The sequence below is a fragment of the Cornus florida genome, unplaced genomic scaffold (genome assembly GCF_030987335.1).
Source record: "Cornus florida cultivar Cherokee Brave unplaced genomic scaffold, ASM3098733v1 CherokeeBrave_3.0.0_Hap2_Chr01, whole genome shotgun sequence".
In the NCBI taxonomy this organism is placed as follows: Eukaryota; Viridiplantae; Streptophyta; class Magnoliopsida; order Cornales; family Cornaceae; genus Cornus; species Cornus florida.
Window position 1 is genome coordinate 22,049,561 of NW_026775571.1, and position 20,977 is coordinate 22,070,537.

The following is a 20,977-nucleotide window of genomic DNA, read 5'->3' on the forward strand; positions in this document are numbered from 1 at the left end:
TTAATTTGATTGGTTGATTTTAAACCATCACAGGAAAACTGATACTGTTCATGCCATTTCTGAGGTCCCCTAAAACAAATTGACGATAATAATTAATGCTGATTATGTTAATGTGACAGTCCACTAAAACAAATTTCTTTTGCCAAACTACCATAAATTCTCGGCCAACCACTAATATATAACCAGAAATTAATAGGCCAAATATTGTACGGTTTAGATATTAAAATTGGGATGCACCCCATATATGTTGTTAGATGGGAATTATTTATTTGCAAGCCATGTGCTAGCACCCAAGTTTGAAATTTCAACCATCGTTACTCTATAAATACCAGTTTGGGTACTCCCATTTCCTCACACCAAGACCTCTCTGCAAGCTAATAAATCCTTCACTTTTATTTCTTCTTCTTCCTTCCAGCAAATTTCATTATCATGGGTTTGATCAGTTATGAAATGGAGATTACCTCCTCAGTCCCTGCAGCCAAGTTGTTCAAGGCCTTCGTCCTTGATGCCGACAACCTCATCCCCAAGATCTTGCCCCAAGCCATTAAGAGCGTTGAAATCATCCAAGGGGATGGAGGAGTTGGAACCATCAAGGTGATCTCTTTTGGCGAAGGCAGCCAATACAAGAGCGTCAAACACCAAGTTGATGGGCTTGACAAAGACAAATTTGTCTATAATTATAGCATCATCGAAGGTGATGCTTTAATGGGTGTACTTGAAAAAATCTCTTACGAGACCAAGATCGAAGCTTCATCAGATGGAGGATCCATATGCAAGAATAGTAGCATATACCATACCAAAGGTGATGCTGGGATCACAGAGGATCAAATCAAGGGTGGCAAAGAAAAGGCCCTGGGAATGTTCAAGGCTGTTGAGACCTACCTCTTGGCAAATCCTGATGCCTACAACTAAATACGGTTTAATATGTACACTCTAATATGTGGTTTGATGAGTGTGCCTTTCTATTTTTACTTATACGTACTATTAATGCCTTCGTCTTTAATAAGGGGAAAAAACTCCATTAAAATTGTGATCATCCAGTTGTATGTATTGTTTTATATGATTGAAGAGTTCATGTTTACAATTTAAGTTCAAGTAAACAAAGCAGTTATTTGTTAATGATGATTTCAGGTTCTTTCGATTCTAAGTTTCCGTACTCAATTTTCAGATGACTTTTTCTTAATTTACCTGCTAATTCATTTTGCATTCAGACACACCATGGAGAATATTAGATTTGGTAATAAAGAGACTAGTAGTGTGTGAATACTAAAATCATGAACGTGTGGGCCACTTTTTATCAGGACCTAGTCTGAGTCAAAGACAATTTAATTGTTTGATATTTCAATTGACTAACCAGACCGAAAAACATGACTAGTTCGAAAATAACTTGTCGGCCTTACCTCTCTCACATACTCTTTCAAACTAAAATGAAAATAGCAAAAAGGTGAGTTCCCTCTGGCTAAATTCATATTCAGTATCTTGCTAAATTTATATTTTTTGATGATTTGGATCCGTGTCTTGTAAGTTCAATTGAAAGATTACAAAAATCACTACTTTTTTTCTCATGATATTTATCTTAATTCACCACACGGATTCAAATCATCGAAAAATATAAATGTAGCTGGATACTCGATCAATATGAATTTAGCTAGAGGGAACTAACCTTTTTGGTATTTTCATTTTAGTTTGAAAGAATGTGTGAGAGGTAAGGTCGACAAGTTATTTTCTAATTAGTCCAGTTTTTCTCCTCTGGTTGGTCAATTGAAATATCAAACAATTAATTAAATTTTCGTCTATCTCTCATATTGTCTTGGACTAGCTAGGTCCTGATAGAAAGTGGTCCTCGCATTCATGATTTTAATAATCATACAGTAGTCTCATTAGACTCTAATATTCTCCATGGTGTGTCTGAATGCAAAATGAATTAGCAGGTAAATTAAGAAAAAGTCATCTGAAAATTGAGTATGGAAACTCGGAATCGAAAGAACATGAAATCATCATTTACAAAAAATTGCTTTGTTTACTTGAACTTAAACTGTAAACATGAACTCTTCAATCATATAAAACAATACATACAACTGGATGATCACAATTTCAATGGAGTTTTTTCCCCTTATTAAAGACGAAGGCATTAATAGTACCTATAAGTAAAAATAGAAAGGCATACTCATCAAACCACATATTAGAGTGTACATATTAAACCGTATTTAGTTGTAGGCATCAGGATTTGCCAAGAGGTAGGCCTCAACAGCCTTGAACATTCCCAAGGCCTTTTCTTTGCCACCCTTGATTTGATCCTCTGTGATCCCAACATCACCTTTGGTGTGGTATATGCTACTATTCTTGCATATGGATCCTCCATCAGATGAAGCTTCGATCTTGGTCTCGTAAGAGATTTTTTCAAGTACACCCATTAAAGCATCACCTTCGATGATGCTATAATTATAGACAAAGTTGTCTTTGTCAAGCCCATCAACTTGGTGTTTGACGCTCTTGTATTGGCTGCCTTCGCCAAAAGAGATCACCTTGATGGTTCCAACTCCTCCATCCCCTTGGATGATTTCAACGCTCTTAATGGCTTGGGGCAAGATCTTGGGGATGAGGTTGTCGGCATCAAGGACGAAGGCCTTGAACAACTTGGCTGCAGGGACTGAGGAGGTAATCTCCATTTCATAACTGATCAAACCCATGATAATGAAATTTGATGGAAGGAAGAAGAAGAAGAAATAAAATTGAGGGATTTATTAGCTTGTAGAGAGGTTTTGGTGTGAAGAAATGGGAGTACTGAAACTGGTATTTATAGAGTAACAATGGTTGAATTTTCAAACTTGGGTGCTAGCACATGGCTTGGAAATAAAGAATTCCCATCTAACAACATATATGGGGTCCATCCCAATTTTAATATCTAAACCGTACAATATTTGGACTATTAATTTATAAGTCGTTGGCCGAGAAGTTCTAGTAGCTTGGCAAAAGAAATTTGTTTTAGTGGACTGTCACATTAACATAATTAGCATTAATTATTATAGTCAACTAAGCTCAGAGCCAAGCTTGGCCAGCAAAACTGTGATTCATTTACTCAATTACAAGATAATAAAGTCATCCAATCATGGAGTCCAAATAAGTAGCCATATAAACATGTATATACAATTATTTATACAAATATTATGGGGGCAAAGACAACTAAGTTTTTTAATTAATGGGTCAATTAATTTGATGGGTTTTATTTTTGGTGACAAATATAACTGTTTGGCCTTGAAAAAGCTGCAGGTCGGTTCTGATGGAACCGAGTGGGTGTGTCAGGAATTGCACTAGTTCCAAAAAGAGATCCAAACAATATTCCAGAAGAAAGACTGCTGGACCAGGTGATTGTGTTGAGGTCTGGAATGAACACCTCAGGGTTCTTTTTGCCTTTGATAAAAGACTTCGGGATTGGTAACTGGTTAGGAAGAACTGAGAAAGTAATTGGAAAGACTATAAAATTATGTAATGAAAAATAAAGTGCAGGACTGAAACTAATCAGCATTGCAATGAAAAGTGAAGTTATGTTGAAATGCTGTGTTTGGCGTTGAGCAAGCCTATTACATTATACATAATGACCTATTTATAGAATGAAAATATAACAGTTAATAATAGCAGTTTCATTGATGCCACTAAAAGCTGCCAAGTGTCCCAAAACATGTAATTGTACCCTTCTTGATCTTTCTAGAACTTCCACGCCCCAAACAAAGAAACGTGCAAACGTGGTTCTAGAGCTCCAATGTTCCAAACATCCAATCATGTTTGATTTTTCTGGAACTTCCATGTTCTTCTTCCTACATTCTTTTCCCACGTTCTTATCATATCTGGAGCTCCCATGCAATTGTGCAATCATGTGATCGTGTTTTAATGCTTCTAAAGTTCCAACGTTCCAAACATGCCAACAATCATGTGATCGTGGTTTGATTCCTAAATAAATTGCATGACTTCCTCTGTCTGAGCAAATGGCCACCACTCCTATTTTCCCGGATGGGGGTAGTAGTGGCCCCAAACATGCAATTTGGTTATGGCTATAGTTGTTTTTTTTAGGAAAACCGACCTCCATATTTTTAGGAACTCCAATCTCTCCACGTTTAATAATAGACACGTTCCTTTGACCAAGTCATCTTGTTCCTACGTGACTTCTCCTGTATTAGACTTCCATATCAATTTAACTGTCAAATAAATCGATACCCATGCCCCATGTGTCTTATTTCAACTGGAGAAGTTGTTTTAAAACAAAAACCATCAACCACTTCTAATTAAAATTCCTTGAGTTTAGCCTTGACCCAAACTCCTTCATATATCATGAACTAGCTCAGCCCATAACTCCTTCCACGTGTGTATTTTTCATTGGGCGAAAATAAGGGTCCAAACAATAACTAGATCTGTATTCTTATCAAAACTTCATCTCCTTTATTTTGCTTTAAAAAAATAGGAGATATCATTTTATTACAGTCAGATATGAATCTACCAAGAGTCATGGGTGTTTGAGGCCTCCACTGATTTTTTTTATATTTATTTCACTTATATATTAGGACTTATATTTTTTTGTTACAAACTTAAAAATCTCACAATCAATTTTAGACAATGATTCAAATTAAAACCAGTTATGTTTCCTGATGCTGACCTGTGGTTGAAAATTCAAAGATGGTTGAATTTAATTTTCTATTTACAAGTCATGCCAGCAAATTCATACCATCATCTAACATTTTCTCACTCAATAATAAGACTTCTAGAGTCAGTTTTGTATTTCTACGTATTCGTACCATCCAAGGCTTTCTCACTTAATTAAAAGACTTCTAGAATCAGTTATGTATTCCTAATTTTCTATAGGTAAGCGAATGTAAAATGCGGAAATTAACTAGGACACCATTTTGAAACGAGTGGGTGTATTTAGTTTCTCTTCACACTTCCCAACCTGTATCCTTTCTCTATAAATACCACCTCAAGCCCTTACATTTCCCTCACCAAAATATTCTTACAAACCAAATCTATCCTTCTCATTCCCCATCTTCTTCCACCTCTTTAATCACATTCAAACTCCCAAGGCATCATGGCTGTGATCAGTTATGATATGGAGGTTACCTCCTCAATCTCTGCTGCCAAGATGTTCAAGGCCTTTGTCCTTGATGCCGACAACCTCATCCCCAATATCTTGCCACAAGCAATTAAGAGTGTTGAAATCATTCGAGGAGATGGTGGAGTTGGAACTGTCAAGGTCATCTCTTTCGGCGAAGGCAGCCAATTCAAGAGCGTGAAACACTAAGTTGACGGGCTTGACAAAGAGAACTTTGTCTATAGTTATAGCATTATCGAAGGTGATGCTTTGATGGGTGTGCTTGAGAAAATCTCCTACGAGATCAAGATCGAAGCGTCATCTGATGGAGGATCCATATGCAAGAACACTAGCAAATACCTGATAAGCGCCGAATATTGTATATTCAAGCGCCCTAAATTACATTAACAAAGTCCAGTTATTAATTATTTTATGTAGATTAACTCCATTTGCATGTTTTTATGCATTTTCAGGTTAAAGTGCAAAAAGGAAGCAAAAATGATGCCTTGTGGAATTTTGAGCAAAAAGGATGCCATTTCTGAATTTCTGGCAGCAGTGATCCTGACTTTTGTCGCCATTTTCGACCTAGCAAACTCAAGAACTAGACTTCCATCATAACATGAAAGATTTAGATCTCTGAATCAGCTTTCCAAATCTTTAAGTGGTTCATCATTCGGAGTTCGGAGCAGAGAGTTATGATCTTCGTAACAGAGGTGCGTAGAACTGCCTGGCAGCACTGAAGTACTGCCTTTCTCCCCATTTTCGACCAACCAGACTTGAGATTTGGGTCTTCATCAAAACATGAAGTTTTTAAAACACTGAATCGGCTCTCCAAATCTTCAAACAGATCATCATTCGGAGTTTGGGGCACAAAGTTATAGCAGTTTTCCCAAAATAGGTCAGCGCTGAGCAAGAGGAACATGTTGCACATTGCACTAAGTTAGAGTGCTCGAGATCACTTTTCGAGTGCACGAAAATCAGGCAGATTGCACTCAGAAATGGCTCAATTTCAGCCACTTGCATATTGGTTTCCTCAATGCCATCTTCCTTCTTTATGAAGTGGTTGGAGGTGTTCCTAGGAGGAGAGAGAGGGTGTGTTGGAGAATAAAAAGCTACCCAAGGGCCACACATTATCTATCTTTGATCTTTCACAAGATAGAGGAGAGAGAAGAGAGCAAGAAAGGAAGGTGTTCTTGAAGCTAACAAGGGGGAGCTCGAAAATTGGAGATGGAGTTCAAGCTTCTTCTTCATTCTAAGGCTCCAATGGGTAACTAACTCTTCTTCTAGGGAGGTGATGAAACCCCTCCCTTGTAAGCATGTGTTAGTATAGTTTATTTTTGGGGATTACAATGTATTTTTGATAGTCTTTCCATGGTCAAGAGCCTCATTTTTGTTCTAATGAATGTTGAATGTTTATAAATGATTATTGTGAGTTATTCATCTTGTCTTGGATGGTTACTTTTCGTAATCATATTGCTTGCACTTCCATGGTGACAATGGAAGTTAGATCATGGAATGGTTTCAATGGCATGGAGTTGGAGAACCTAGATAGTTCATGGCTTAGGGTTTCCCTTTGATGGTCTATAGTTGATTCTTTGCTTTATGTGCATTCACCATTTAAATTAGGGCTTGATAATCCTTGACTTAGTAAGCATGTTCTAAGCTACATTTTAGTTTAGGTAGTTGATCATGTGAACCTTTGATGGTTTTTTCTTGCCTTCCTATTTAAATGAACTTCTTGAGGATATTATAGCAACCTAGTATTGTTATGTATCATGACTATCATATATGTTGTTTTTCCCTTAAATTATTCTTAACCTAGCATGTGTATAGGGATGGAGGTGGATTCATTTCCCTAGCCTTCTTTACTTGTACTTCACTCCCTTGAATTCTTGCAATTTATTGTTTTATGCACTTTTAATTTCCTAGCTTAAGTGACATCCAACAAACCTCTATAAACCCCTTATCATTCTAAGAACAATTCTAGACACTTAGGTTGCCATAGACTAGCGCAGTCCCAGTGGTTCGACTTACCCGACCAATAGCCCTATTTTACAATGATTCGTGCTATTGCGAAGGTTGATGTATAGTTGATCAACCGATCAATTTTTGGCGCCGTTGCCGGGGACTGCAAATGGTTTAGCGACCAAAGTTCTAAGGTTAAATTTAGTTTGATTGTGCATATTGTGTCTTGTGAATATTCCTTGTGTGTTTTGATCATCTTCGTGTTGTAAGATTCTAGGGACTCGAAGCTCGCCGTGGGATAGCTAGCAAATTGTAAGTCTAGAGGACCCCAGGTAAGTCTCGTGACTTCTAGTTTCAAATTGTGAATATCGTGCATGTGTTAAGCTTAGAAGTAGATAAATTGCAAGCCCTTGTCAAGGCTTTTTCAATTGTGTATTTTCAATTCCAAGCATCGGTCCTTGTTGTGGCCATTTATTTTCTGTCTTGATAATTGAGGAGAAAGGGAACATCGTATGTGGAGTTGATGATAAAGATTTGTTGCGATGATGTTGTTGTGAATTGTTGATGTTTGGCCGTAGGTCACTCTCTCTTCCTACACTTGACTCGCCTATTGATATAAATTCACTTGAAAGAACTCTTAGACGGAACCTTAGGGAACCCACTCTTACAAGGGACCTTGAAACTAAATTCAATATAATGGGGGATAACGTAGGAAATCCGGGGAATGAAAGGGCTGAAATTCCTAATGTAGAACCAATGACTCTTAGAGATCATTTCATTCCTACCACCTATGCTTCTCCTTCTTGTATAGTGATGCCAAACATCGTTGCAGCTCAATATGAGATCAAGTCTAGTACCATTCAAATGCTTCCATCATTTCATGGCTTTGATAATGAAGATCCATATAAGCATCTTGATGAGTTCCTTGAAATCTGTTCGACCATCCGGTTGAGAGGTTTTCCGGACAATGCACTTCATCTCCATCTTTTCCCATTCTCCCTAAAGGATAGGGCAAAATATTGGTTGAACTCCCTCTCTCCCAACTCTATTACTTCTTGGGCTCAATTGCAACAAGAATTTCTTAAGAAGTACTATCCGGTGAGTAAAACCAACCAAATGAGGTGTTCCATTCTAAGCTTTTCTCAAGTTGATGGAAAACAACTCCACGAGACTTGGGAAAGGCTACAAGATCTTCTTCGAAAATGTCCTCATCATTTGATCCCAAAATGGCAATTAGTGCAAGCTTTCTATGTTGGCTTGACCGAAACCCATAGATTCATGGTTGATTCTTCTTGTGGTGGGATGTTCATGTCCAAGAATGCGGATGAGGCTTGGACCTTACTTGAGAATTTGAGTGAAAATTCACTTCAACACAATTCCCGTAGGGCTCCGACCGCAACCACTCCAAACAACACCAACCCTTGTCAACCAAAGTCAATAAGGGAGGAATCATCTCAAGTGGATGCCATCGCTCATAAATTCTACCAATTGATGGCACCACATCTTCCTCCTTCATTGTCTCAAAATTCAGCAAGTTCGGTTTGTGCTTCATGTACTAGTCCATTCCATCTCTCGGAAGATTGCCCCACATCGGAGCAATTTCCCAATCCCAACCAAGAGCAAGCTAATGCCATGTTCTCGCGGCCCGGGAACAATCCATATTCCAACACCTACAATCCGGGTTGGCGAGATCATCCGAATTTCTCGTGGCGGCAACAAGCCCCACAGAATTCCCAATTCCAAAACCAAGGGCGGCAAAATCAGCCCTCTTCTCAATATCAAGGTAGACCTTTCCAAGCCTCTTCAAGCTACCGTCCTCCTTACAATCCAAATGTCTCCAATCAACCTCCTGTGTGTCCAACTGACGAGATAGTAGCTGCAAACAAGCAAATGATGGAATCATTAAATAAGCAAATAATGGATGCCAACAAGCAACTCTTGACATCCTTGCAGCCTACTCTCCAAATGGTTCACTCTCATACTCAATCCATAGCTAATCTCAAAAATCAAGTGGGTCAAATAGCTAACTCGGTGAATCAATTGCTTCAAAAGGACAAGGGCAAGCTTCCCTCTCAACCTTTTGAAAATCCTAGAGGAATGCATGTGATTGACGAAACCCCTCCTCCGAGTGGGCCGACTCATGAACAAGTTCAAGCTATCACCACCCTTCGGAGTGGTAGAGTGGTTGACAACAAGGTCGATGGAGACAAAAGTGAGGAAGTTTCTCCTTTGAAAAATCCAAATTCAAGCTCTTCTAATCCAAATTCTTGTCCAAATACCATTCACGGAAATCCCACACATGTCTCCCCAAATGTGGAAACTACTTATGAGCCAAAAGCTCCGTTTCCTCAATGTCTTCAAGAGTCGACACATTTTGGGAACAAGAATTGTAAAATTCAAGACATGTGGGAAGTTTTCAAGCAAGTGAAGATTAACTTGCCCCTCTTGGATGCTATCAAGCAAATCCCTCCCTATGCAAAATTTCTCAAAGATTTGTGCACTCCAAAGCGCACTTCTAGAAATCATTTGCCAAAAAAAGTGAGGTTGACTGAAAATGTTAGTGCTATCATTCAGCACAGCACTCCCCCGAAGTATAAGGATCCGGGTGCCCCCACAATCTCGTGCGTCATTGGTGACAGCAAAATTGAGAGGGCCATCCTTGACTTAGGAGCTAGTGTGAATTTAATTCCATACTCGGTCTACCTACAACTTGGTTTGGGAGATCTTAAGCCGACTTCCGTGGTTTTGCAACTTGCCGATAGATCGGTCAAGCATCCACGAGGTATTCTCGAGGACGTTATCATCAAAGTGGACAAATTCTACTTCCCGGTAGATTTTGTGGTTCTTGATACGGAACCGGTCCATGACCCAAAAAAGCACATTCCCGTGATCCTTGGTTGGCCATTTTTAGCCACGGCTAATGCATCAATTAATTGCCGAACCGGGGTGATGCACATTGCTTTTGGAAACATGCAAGTCAAACTCCACATCTTTCATGCAACTCAACATCCCTCCAATGAGGATGATTGTTTTCTTGTGGATGTCATCGATGAAGTGGTCGAAGAATCTCTCCCCTTCATCCTAAGCAAAGATCCCCTTGAAACTTGCATGTCCCATTTTGACTTCTCAAACTTTGATGTTGATCAAGCCATTCAAGAAGTCAATTCCTTGCTTGATATTAATGCTATCATGGATGTACCTCCTTGGAAAATTCCAAAAGAACCACTTCCCCAACTTTCCACCACTCCTCCGGTCCCATCATTGTTATCTCCGCCACAACTTGAGCTTAAGCCGCTCCCGGCCCATCTCAAGTATGTGTTCCTTGGTCCAAAGCAAACCCTTCCGGTCATTATTGCCTCGGACCTTCGAAAAGACCAAGAGACCAACCTTTTAGCGGTGCTCCAAGAGCATAAAGAAGCTATTGGTTGGACAGTGGCAGATTTGAAAGGAACTGACCCCTCCATTTGTATGCACCGCATTCATATGGAGGATGACGCAAAGCCTACTAGAGAGGTCCAGCGCCGGTTAAATCCAAACATGAAGGAAGTGGTCATGAAAGAGGTGATCAAATTGCTAGATGTGGGAATCATCTATCCTATCTCTGATAGCAAGTGGGTGAGCCCCACACAAGTTGTCCCCAAGAAATCTGGGCTCACCGTTGTTGAAAATTCAGCGGGCGAGCTCGTGCCACAACGAACCACCACCGGGTGGCGTGTGTGCATTGACTATCGTAAACTCAACTCATCAACTAGGAAGGATCATTTCCCACTCCCATTTATTGATCAAATCCTAGAAAGGTTAGCCGGCCAAAGCTTCTATTGTTTTCTTGATGGTTATTCCGGCTATAACCAAGTGGCCATCGCCCCCCAAGATCAAGAGAAAACAACATTCACATGTCCCTTTGGTACTTTTGCCTATCGACGCATGCCTTTTGGTCTATGCAATGCACCGGCAATGTTCCAAAGGTGCATGATGTCCATATTCTCCGATATGGTTGAAAGGTTCTTGGAAGTTTTCATGGATGATTTTTCCGTATTTGGCTCCTCCTTTGACTCGTGTCTCAAAAATTTATCTCTTGTGCTCCAAAGATGCAAAGAGACGAATCTCATTCTAAGTTGGGAGAAAAGCCACTTTATGGTCCAAGAAGGCATTGTTTTAGGACATGTCATTTCTAAGCGGGGAATCGAGGTAGACAAGGCAAAAGTTGAGTTAATCTCTAATCTTCCTCCTCCAAATTCCGTCCGTCAAATCCGTTCTTTTCTTGGCCATGCCGGATTCTATCGTCGCTTCATCAAAGATTTTAGCAAAATCTCACGGCCCTTGTGTAATCTCTTAGCCAAGGATGTTCCGTTCAATTTTGATGACGCTTGCATGGAAGCTTTCATCAAACTTCGCATTCTCCTCTCCTCTGCCCCGATCATGAAACCCCTAATTGGTCTCTTCCCTTTGAGATCATATGTGATGCATCCGACTATGCATTATGGGCGGTTTTGGGCCAACGTGTGGATAAACTTCCGCATGTCATTTATTATGCTAGCAAAACTCTCTGCGATGCCCAATTGAACTACACCACCACTGAAAAAGAATTGCTAGCTGTGGTGTACGCCTTGGATAAATTTCGCTCTTATCTTCTTGGCTCCAAGGTCATCGTCTTTTCAGATCATGCCGCTCATAGGCATTTGTTAGCGAAAAAAGAGACAAAACCCCGCTTAATTCGATGGATCCTCTTACTTCAAGAGTTTGACATTGACATCCGGGACAAAAAAGGGACCGACAATGTTGTCGCCGATCATCTCTCTCCCTTACTTATTGAGAAATCTTCAGAATTTGCAGCCATCCGTGATTCCTTTCCGGATGAGCAACTTCTTCAAGTTTCACATTCTACTCTTCCATGGTTTGCGGATATTGTCAATTATCTTGCGGTTGGCAAAATTCCAACTCATTGGTCCAAACAAGAGAGGGACCGGTTTTTCTCCCAAGTCAAGCATTTCTTTTGGGAAGATCCGGAACTATTCAAGTATTGCCCGGACCAAATCATCCGGCGATGTATTCCTGAAACCGAGGCCACAAGCATTTTAAATTTTTGCCATACTCTTGCTTGTGGAGGCCATTTCAGTGCTAAAAAGACCGCTAACAAAGTCCTTCAAAACGGATTCTTTTGGCCTACCTTGTTCCGGGATGCATACAATTTTTGCAAATCGTGTGAACGATGTTAAAAACTTGGATTCATGTCCCAAAGAGACATGATGCCCCTCACCAACATTTTAATTGTTGAAATTTTTGATGTGTGGGGGATTGACTTCATGGGATCATTCCCATCTTCTTATGGCTATGAGTACATCCTTGTAGCGGTGGATTATGTGTCTAAATGGGTTGAAGCCGAGGCTACCAAAACCAATGATCATAAAGTCGTGATCCATTTCATTCAGTCTCACATCTTTAGTCGTTTTGGTACGCCCCGAGCAATCATTAATGATGGCGGATCTCATTTCCGAAATCGTTATCTAAAATCCGTCCTTGCTAGGTATTCCGTCATTCATAAGGTTGCTACACCTTACCACCCTCAAACGAGTGGTCAAGTAGAGATTTCTAACCGGGAGATTAAGCACATTTTGGAAAAAACGGTTACACCGGACCGCAAAGATTGGTCCGTAAGGCTAAACGATGCGCTTTGGGCTTACCGGACAGCTTATAAGACACCCATTGGCATGTCACCATATCGACTTGTCTTTGGCAAAGCATGTCATCTCCCGGTAGAATTAGAGCACCGTGCTTATTGGGCCATAAAAAGGTTCAATTTTGATCTCAAACAAGCCGGCTCTAATCGTGCGTTGCAATTAAATGAACTTGAGGAATTGCGTAATGACGCGTATGAAAGCGCAAAAATTTACAAGGCAAAGACTAAAGCTTTTCATGACAAACATATCGTCAAAAAGTCTTTTGCCCTGGGACAAAAGGTCTGGCTTTTCAATTCCCGCTTGAAACTCTTTCCCGGTAAACTCCGGTCAAGATGGGATGGTCCATACATTGTCACTACCGTCTTTCCTCATGGAGCAATCGAACTTCATGATCCTGCAAGTGGATCACTCTTTAAGGTAAATGGCCAAAGGCTTAAGCCTTGCATTGACGGCACAATTCTAACCCGAAAAGTTGAGGAAGTCCTCTTGACGGATCCAATTTATGAGGATTAGTGCCTGCTCTAGCTTGGTCTAGCTGTCGACATTAAATTTAGCAAAGCAAGGGAATAAATTCTTTCGATGTTCCAAGCTTCCTTCTCTTTGAAATTGCTCGTGCCTTAAAAAAATTTTTTGGGAAACGGTTTAGAAAAGCCAAAAATTTGATTTTTCTTAGACCTTCTCAACTCTAATTTTCATTCCCGGAAGTCTCCATCGCTTTCTAGCAATTTCATTAGATTTTTCAAATGCGACTCATGTGCATATTTTCTCATTTTTACTAAAAAGTTTGAAAATTTTCTCAAAATTCTTCATGCATTTGAGATGTTTAAAAAGTTGAAAAATTGCAAGGTTTCAAAACAAAACTTTCAAAATTTCCCATGCATTGGAATGGAATGAATTTGCAACTTTAAAAATTTTCTCCAGAAATTTCATTCATGCATTGTGTGATGTTGCAAAGGTTTAAAAATTTTCTTACATCCACCCATGCTTTGTGTGATGTTCTGAAAGTTGGCAATTTTTCCATGCATTAGAAATTGCAAAGTTTGAAAAAAAAAAAAAAAAAAAAAAGAAAAAAAAAGAAAAAAAAAAGAGAGAGAGATTGTTCTTTTTAAATTTTCCATCCATTTGAATGAGAGGATGTTGCACCGTTTAAATTTTTCCCATACATTGGCTTGAATCCATCAACATTGCATGCATAGGAATTTCATGCTTCTCAAAAATTTTATCATGATCCGCAAAGTTCCTTGCTTGCATGCATTTCTATATTTCATGCATTGTTGCATGCATTTCTCTGATGCATTCATTCCTTCCTATCCGAGCCCACTGCTCAAATTCTTTATGCTTCCATATATTAATGATCTCATTCCTTGAACCATCCATGCAAGCTCATGCATGGCCATGCAACAGCATTCAAGCTCCATGCCGAGTGCTTTAGTTTTCAAGCTTCACTTTAATTTGGCTGCAATTTGGCTGCCTCAATTTAGAGCAATCCAATTTCCATGTGAAGTGCTCGAAATTCCTTGCAGCTGCATTCAAGGTTCAACACCAAAATCACGAGCCTACTGCCTTCATTTAGAGCACTCTAGCTCCCATTTGGAGTGCTCTAAACTTTTTAGCCCAACTTCCGCAGCTACTGCCTCAGAATCGAGCACTCGTAGGCCAAGCTTTGAGTGCTCGAAGCTTCACCATTTGCTTAGCCTGCTCACTGCCTAATTGTCGAGCACTCTAGATCCCCTGTGGAGTGCTCGAAAATTTCCATTCCTCTTATCTCCAACCAAAGCTCCCACAACCAAAACCACCCTCTCATCAACCCAACTTTCTTTCTCATTTCTCTCAACCCAAGCAACCCCACACATCATGCATGCACACCCCATGCATGCATGCCACCCACAACCCACCTAAACCTAACACACAACCACTCTCGGCAAAATAACCCCAACCAGCCACCCCATGCCTATTGCTCGAACCATCCTCATCCCTCCATGCAACCCACAAACCAACAACTATCCAACCACATCACGAGCCAACTTCCCAACATCACCAACCCACACCACCCCACCATTCCAAACCAACCAACCACCCTCCACTCTCACCCCCTCTCCAAACCATCTTCTTCTTTCCCCCACCCCCAAGCTCACCACCCTCTCAGCACTTCCACAAACCCACCACCAACCTTCAATCACCCCCACCTAGCGAGCAACAACCCATGCAACACCAACGCACCACCACACTCTCTCTATCTCTCTCTTCAATTTCACACACCATACACCATCCCCACAATCACCTTCCTGCATGCATCAACCTCAACTCACCCTCAACCCCATCAACCATGCATGCATGCATGCCAGCCACCCACAAACCAACTAACCAACCTCCCAACCTCACCCCACCATGCCACCTCACCTCTCAGCCACCATGGAGATGCATGCATGCATGCAAGCCCCATGCATGCATCCACCACCTTTCTTCCTCCAGCAACCAACCTCCTCTCAACCCCAACCCACGCCAACCCACCTCCTCAATGCACACCCACGAAGCCCTCCCAACTCACCACCTCCCCCACCTCACACACCATGCAAAACACACCCACACACCATGCAGCCTTGTCTGCACCCAAAACCACCACCTTCCTTCCTCCACACTTCACCACCCCACCATGCAACCCACACCAACTACAAAACCCACACCAACCCACACCCAACCCTCTCTGCCAAATTTTTGAGTACTCGAACCCAAGCTTCGAGTGCTCGCTGCTGATTGAGTCCTCTCACCCCTCGGCTCCCAACTCTCTGCCCCATTCTAGAGCACTCGAAGTCCAACTTCGAGTGCTCAAACCAAGCCCCCCTCTTTTAAACACCACCTCTCGCCCCAACCACAAACCAATCCCCACCCCACCACCTTCCCCCTCTCGGCTGCCAGCCAAACCAAGCCCCCACTCTCCTTCCCCACCTCTTCCACCACCCTCAGCCACACAACCCATACCACCTTAACCCACCCTCACCACCACCCCACCCACCTAGGATAGAGTCCTTCTTGCTCTCGGCTACCCTCTCCCTCAAGGTATGCCTCTGCTACCTTTTCTTTTCCCTTTCTTAGTTAAGTTGTTGTGATCATATTGAGGAGTATGGGAAATACTTTTAAGGAGGTTTTGTGGTGCTGTTGATGTTGCTCTGTGCTAGAGCCTTGTTGTGTACAAAAATTTTTGGGTTTCCTCCTCCACCCCACTCATTTTCACCTTCTCCTTTTTCTGGTGCACGCCAGGTGTTCGCTGAAATTCCTCAACCAAGTCCACCTCTCTAAATGTCTCGTGCCGGTCCTTTTCGCCCTCCTCGACCCTCCTCGGGTGCCCGTGCTGTCACTCGTGAGCGACCACGTGATCCTTGGGATCGCAAACAACTCAACTACGAACTCTCATTTCCGCTCACGGATGCCTTTGACATTCTACCCACAACTTCGTGGGCTGTCGCCGAATTGACTAACCGACGTCTGCAGCACATTTGCGCTCCCCTTGCCCGGGTTGCCTACCCCCGTGTAGTGCGCCTCTTCTACCAGAATCTCTAATGCCCTGAAGAGCCACCCATTTCTCTCACTACATCCATTGATGGCACCGCCTATGCTTTCACTATGACCGACATCATTCAGGTTTCTGGTTGCCCCATTGAGTGCCCCGATGACATTGTCAATCGTTAGAATCTCCCTTTATATGAGGAGCCGGATACATTACCTGTGGCGCAGATTGCCGCTGCCATTTGCACTATTGACGATCCTACTAGGCCCCGGTCTTTTATCCGCAAAACCAATCTTCCGGAACGCCTATGGTTCATTGACACTGTCTTCAAGCACAATGTCTGCCCTTTGGTGCATAGCACCGAGCGTCGGGGCCTCCTTCTGCAAGCCTTATATGCCATGGACCAAGGTCAATGGTTCTCCATCCCAGAGCTCATTTGGACCACATTTATGAAGTTTTGGCATGATGCTCATAATACACGGGCTCCGCGAGTTGAAATCGGAAATTGCCTTTGCCGTTTTTCATCACTCGGCTCCTTCAGCACAAGGGTTTCGTTGTTCCTCCCCATGAACCAAAAGGCGACAAAATTAAAATTTTTACCCAGCGCTGGTGGATCAATGTTCTGAGCCATTCTAGTACCCCTCCGCCTCCTGCCCCCCTGTTCATCCACGCTCCACCTCCTCCTCCTTCTAAGGCGGTTTCCACAGCCGCAGCCGCTGCAAGGGTAGAGCCTCCGGTCGACTCTCACCAGGACCAGGCTTTCATCTGGGCTTCCATTGCCGGTATTCATGAGCAACTAGATCGTTTTGAGAATTCTTTGTCCGCGTGCACTCAGACTCTGTGTGAGACTTCTTCACGTGCTGAAGAAGATCGTCGTCTTACTGCTGAAGACCGCCGTGTCGCTGCTGAGGACCGTCGTTTGGCTTCCGCTGAACGGCGTAAGACTCAATCTCTCCTCCATTCCATCCTCGCCCGTTTACCTTCTGGACAGTAGCTTGTTGCGAGTGTGGACCTTCTCTTTTTGTCATCATGTAAACTCTTTTTGCAATGCAAATTCTTTCTGTTCTGTTAACTTTCGCTACATTCTTTTTCTGTATTTATGCTTGTGCTATTAATGCTGTTTGTGGTTGTTTCTTTTTGTTCTTCATGTTGCTCTCCAGGTTGCGCAGTCCAATTCAAGTTTGGGGGTTTTTGTCTCAAAATGCCGTTCCCTCCCCCTGGGTATTGTTGTTCCTTTTATACTCTTTGTCATTTTTGTCTCTAACTTGCATCCATGTCCCACATTGAGGACACTGTGTAGTTTAAGTTTGGGGGTGCATCAAAGCATTCTTGGCATATTTTTGGTTTCATAATTTTTGCTAAGCAATGATAGTATAACTTGACACTTGTCGGAGATGAAACATATGTTTAATACCTTGTGTATAGAAGCAATTGAAATTTTTGAAAATAAAGAAAAATTTGAGTTGAAATGATCATGTAGATTCAAACTAGTCTGTATAAATGTTTCAATTAGATTCTTGCTGGATTTACACTCTTATAAGCTTCACAATGCACAGATGCACATTGGAAACTTAACTGTGAGGCATGCAGCTGATTAACCTTGACCTTGGCCTAGTTAATCTGATTTGATGGACCTGATAGATGAATATCTTTGGCATGATTTAAGTCTTAAAAAAAAAAAAAAATAAAAAATAAAAAAAATAAAAAAATGAATGAAAAATGACCAGTTGACGTTCGTAGCCTTTCCAACTCGAGCTATTAAGCCCTTTGGAGTGTCTCTACACTTAACACCCTAAAGCCGTCTGGTTTGGGAGTTGTTGGCCTAACGCTTGCTACAAGGGTTGGTTAGAAAGCTTAAAGGACTTAAACATTGCACGGTCATTCAAAAAAAAAATTGTAATAAACATGGTTAGCTGAAGTTCGTAGCCTTTCCAACTTGAGCTATTAAGTCCTTTGGAGTGTCTCTACACTTAACACCCTAAAGCCGTCTGGTTTGGGAGTTGTTGGCCTAACGCTTGCTACATAGGTTGGTTAGAAAGCTTAAGGGACTTTAGCATTGCACAACCATTCTATGTTTCGCTTATGTGTTGAAATAAATTGTTAACAAGCAACAAAAGTTGTCTTGAAAATAAAATCATGCCTTAGGGATTTCATGTAAAAGGGAATTCATTGATTTGAAAACTTGTGCCTTGGAATTGGAAAAGAAAGTAAAGCCGCATGTTGAGAATCCAATTCACTTTCACTGGAGTTTGAGTTATTTCCATTTAAGAGATGACAATTGAATTATTTATATGGACTATGATGTTGATGCATGCATGTTGAAATGGTTTTTCCCATTTTTTTGTATCAATGCTTCATATATGCAAGGTAGTTTTCCCAATGACCCCATCTCCAGTTTTTGTCTGTTTCAAGTTGTATTTGAGCTATGTATCTATCTCATTTTACCATGGATGATATTTTTGTAGTAGCATGCCCATGGTTGTCTTTTCATTATGTTTTTCATTGTAGTTTTGCTAAGGGACTAGCAAAATGTAAGTTTGGGGGTGTGATAAGCGCCGAATATTGTATATTCAAGCGCCCTAAATTACATTAACAAAGTCCAGTTATTAATTATTTTATGTAGATTAACTCCATTTGCATGTTTTTATGCATTTTTAGGTTAAAGTGCAAAAAGGAAGCAAAAATGATGCCTTGTGGAATTTTGAGCAAAAAGGATGCCATTTCTGAATTTCTGGCAGCAGTGATCCTGACTTTTGTCGCCATTTTCGACCTAGTAAACTCAAGAACTAGACTTCCATAATAACATGAAAGATTTAGATCTCTGACTCAGCTTTCCAAATCTTCAAGTGGTTCATCATTCGGAGTTCGGAGCAGAGAGTTATGATCTTCGTAACAGAGGTGCGCAGAACTGCCTGGCAGCACTGAAGTACTGCATTTCTCCCCATTTTTGACCAACCAGACTTGAGATTTGGGTCTTCATCAAAACATGAAATTTTTAAAACACTGAATCAGCTCTCCAAATCTTCAAACATATCATCATTCGGAGTTCGGGGCACAAATTTATAGCAGTTTTCCCAAAATAGGTCAGCGCTGAGCAAGAGGAACATGTTGCACATTGCACTAAGTTAGAGTGCTCGAGATCACTTTTCGAGTGCACGAAAATCAGGCAGATTGCACTCGAAAATGGCTCAATTTCAGCCACTTGCACATTGGTTTCCTCAATGCCATCTTCCTTCTTTATGAAGTGGTTTGAGGTGTTCCTAGGAGGAGAGAGAGGGTGTGTTGGAGAATAAAAAGCTACCCAAGGGCCACACATTATCTATCTTTGATCTTTAGCAAGATAGAGGAGAGAGAAGAGAGCAAGAAAGGAAGGTGTTCTTGAAGCTAACAAGGGGGAGCTCGAAAATTGGAGATGGAGTTCAAGCTTCTTCTTCATTCTAAGGCTCTAATGGGTAACTAACTCTTCTTCTAGGGAGGTGATAAAACCCCTCCCTTGTAAGCATGTGTTAGTATAGTTTATTTTTGGGGATTACAATGTATTTTTGATAGTCTTTCCATGGTCAAGAGCCTCATTTTTGTTCTAATGAATGTTGAATGTTTATAAATGATTATTGTGAGTTATTCATCTTGTCTTGGATGGTTGCTTTTCGTAATCATATTGCTTGCACTTCCATGGTGACAATGGAAGTTAGATCATGGAATGGTTTCAATGGCATGGAGTTGGAGAACCTAGATAGTTCATGGCTTAGGGTTTCCCTTTAATGGTCTATACTTGATTCTTTGCTTTATGTGCATTCACCATTTAAATTAGGGCTTGATAATCCTTGACTTAGTAAGCATGTTCTAAACTACATTTTAGTTTAGGTAGTTGATCATGTGAACCTTTGATGGTTTATTCTTGCCTTCCTATTTAAATGAACTTCTTGAGGATATTATAGCAACCTAGTATTGTTATGTATCATGACTATCATATATGTTGTTTTTCCCTTAAATTATTCTTAACCTAGCATGTGTATAGGGATGGAGGTGGATTCATTTCCCTAGCCTTCTTTACTTGTACTTCACTCCCTTGAATTCTTGTAATTTATTGTTTTATGCACTTTTAATTTCCTAGCTTAAGTGACATCCAACAAACCTCTATAAACCCCTTATCATTCTAAGAACAATTCTAGACACTTAGGTTGCCATAGACTAGCGCAGTCCCAATGGTTCGACTTACCCGACCAATAGCCCTATTTTACAATGATTCGTGCTATTGCGAAGGTTGATGTATAGTTGATCAACCGATCAATACCACACCAAAGGCGATGTTGGGATCACAGAGGACCAAATCAAGGGTGGCAAAGAAAAGGCCTTGGGAATGTTCAGGGCTGTTGAGGCCTACCTCTTGGCAAATCCGGATGCCTACAACTAATTAAATACTGCATAATATATGGTTTCATGAGTGTGCCTTTGTTTTATTACTTATATGTGTGGCGTTTTATTCTTTCTCGATTTCTTGCTTAAACTACCTTTAGCTTTTTAAAAAGCGGGAAAAAACTTCACTAAGATTGTAATCATCCACTTGTTTGTACTGTTACATCTTATTGAAGAGTTCTTATTTTAGCGGTAATGATAAATTCGAATTAATGTCTTTTATATTATTTAGGATTGCGAGCTTTCAACATTTCAACAAACTGTTTGAAAAACCTTGTCAATCTAAGTGAACATATTGGAGTTCTGAATAAATTGTCCCATAGTCTTTTGCGTCTT

General features: G+C 40.9%; 2 protein-coding genes and 1 pseudogene across 2 annotated transcripts; 2 read left to right on the top strand and 1 right to left on the bottom strand.

Annotated features, from left to right (window-relative positions):
* The first annotated feature begins 337 nt into the window (after positions 1-337).
* LOC132293670 (major allergen Pru ar 1-like) lies at positions 338-1,119 on the top strand. Its single transcript, XM_059791232.1, has one exon. It carries the CDS (start codon positions 430-432, stop codon positions 910-912), a length of 483 nt encoding a protein of 160 aa, XP_059647215.1. The 5' UTR covers positions 338-429; the 3' UTR covers positions 913-1,119.
* Positions 1,120-2,000: 881 nt separating this feature from the next.
* Positions 2,001-2,780, bottom strand: LOC132293663 (major allergen Pru ar 1-like). Its single transcript, XM_059791218.1, has one exon. The coding sequence runs from the start codon at positions 2,688-2,690 to the stop codon at positions 2,208-2,210; it is 483 nt and encodes a 160-aa protein (XP_059647201.1). The 5' UTR covers positions 2,691-2,780; the 3' UTR covers positions 2,001-2,207.
* Positions 2,781-5,006: 2,226 nt separating this feature from the next.
* LOC132266201 (major allergen Pru ar 1-like) lies at positions 5,007-20,830 on the top strand (annotated as a pseudogene).
* Positions 20,831-20,977: the final 147 nt, after the last annotated feature.

Bases quoted from the DNA above. Each gene is read 5' to 3' on its own strand.
- LOC132293670 (XM_059791232.1), top strand. From the start codon at position 430: ATGGGTTTGATCAGTTATGAAATGGAGATTACCTCCTCAGTCCCTGCA.
- LOC132293663 (XM_059791218.1), bottom strand. From the start codon at position 2,690: ATGGGTTTGATCAGTTATGAAATGGAGATTACCTCCTCAGTCCCTGCA.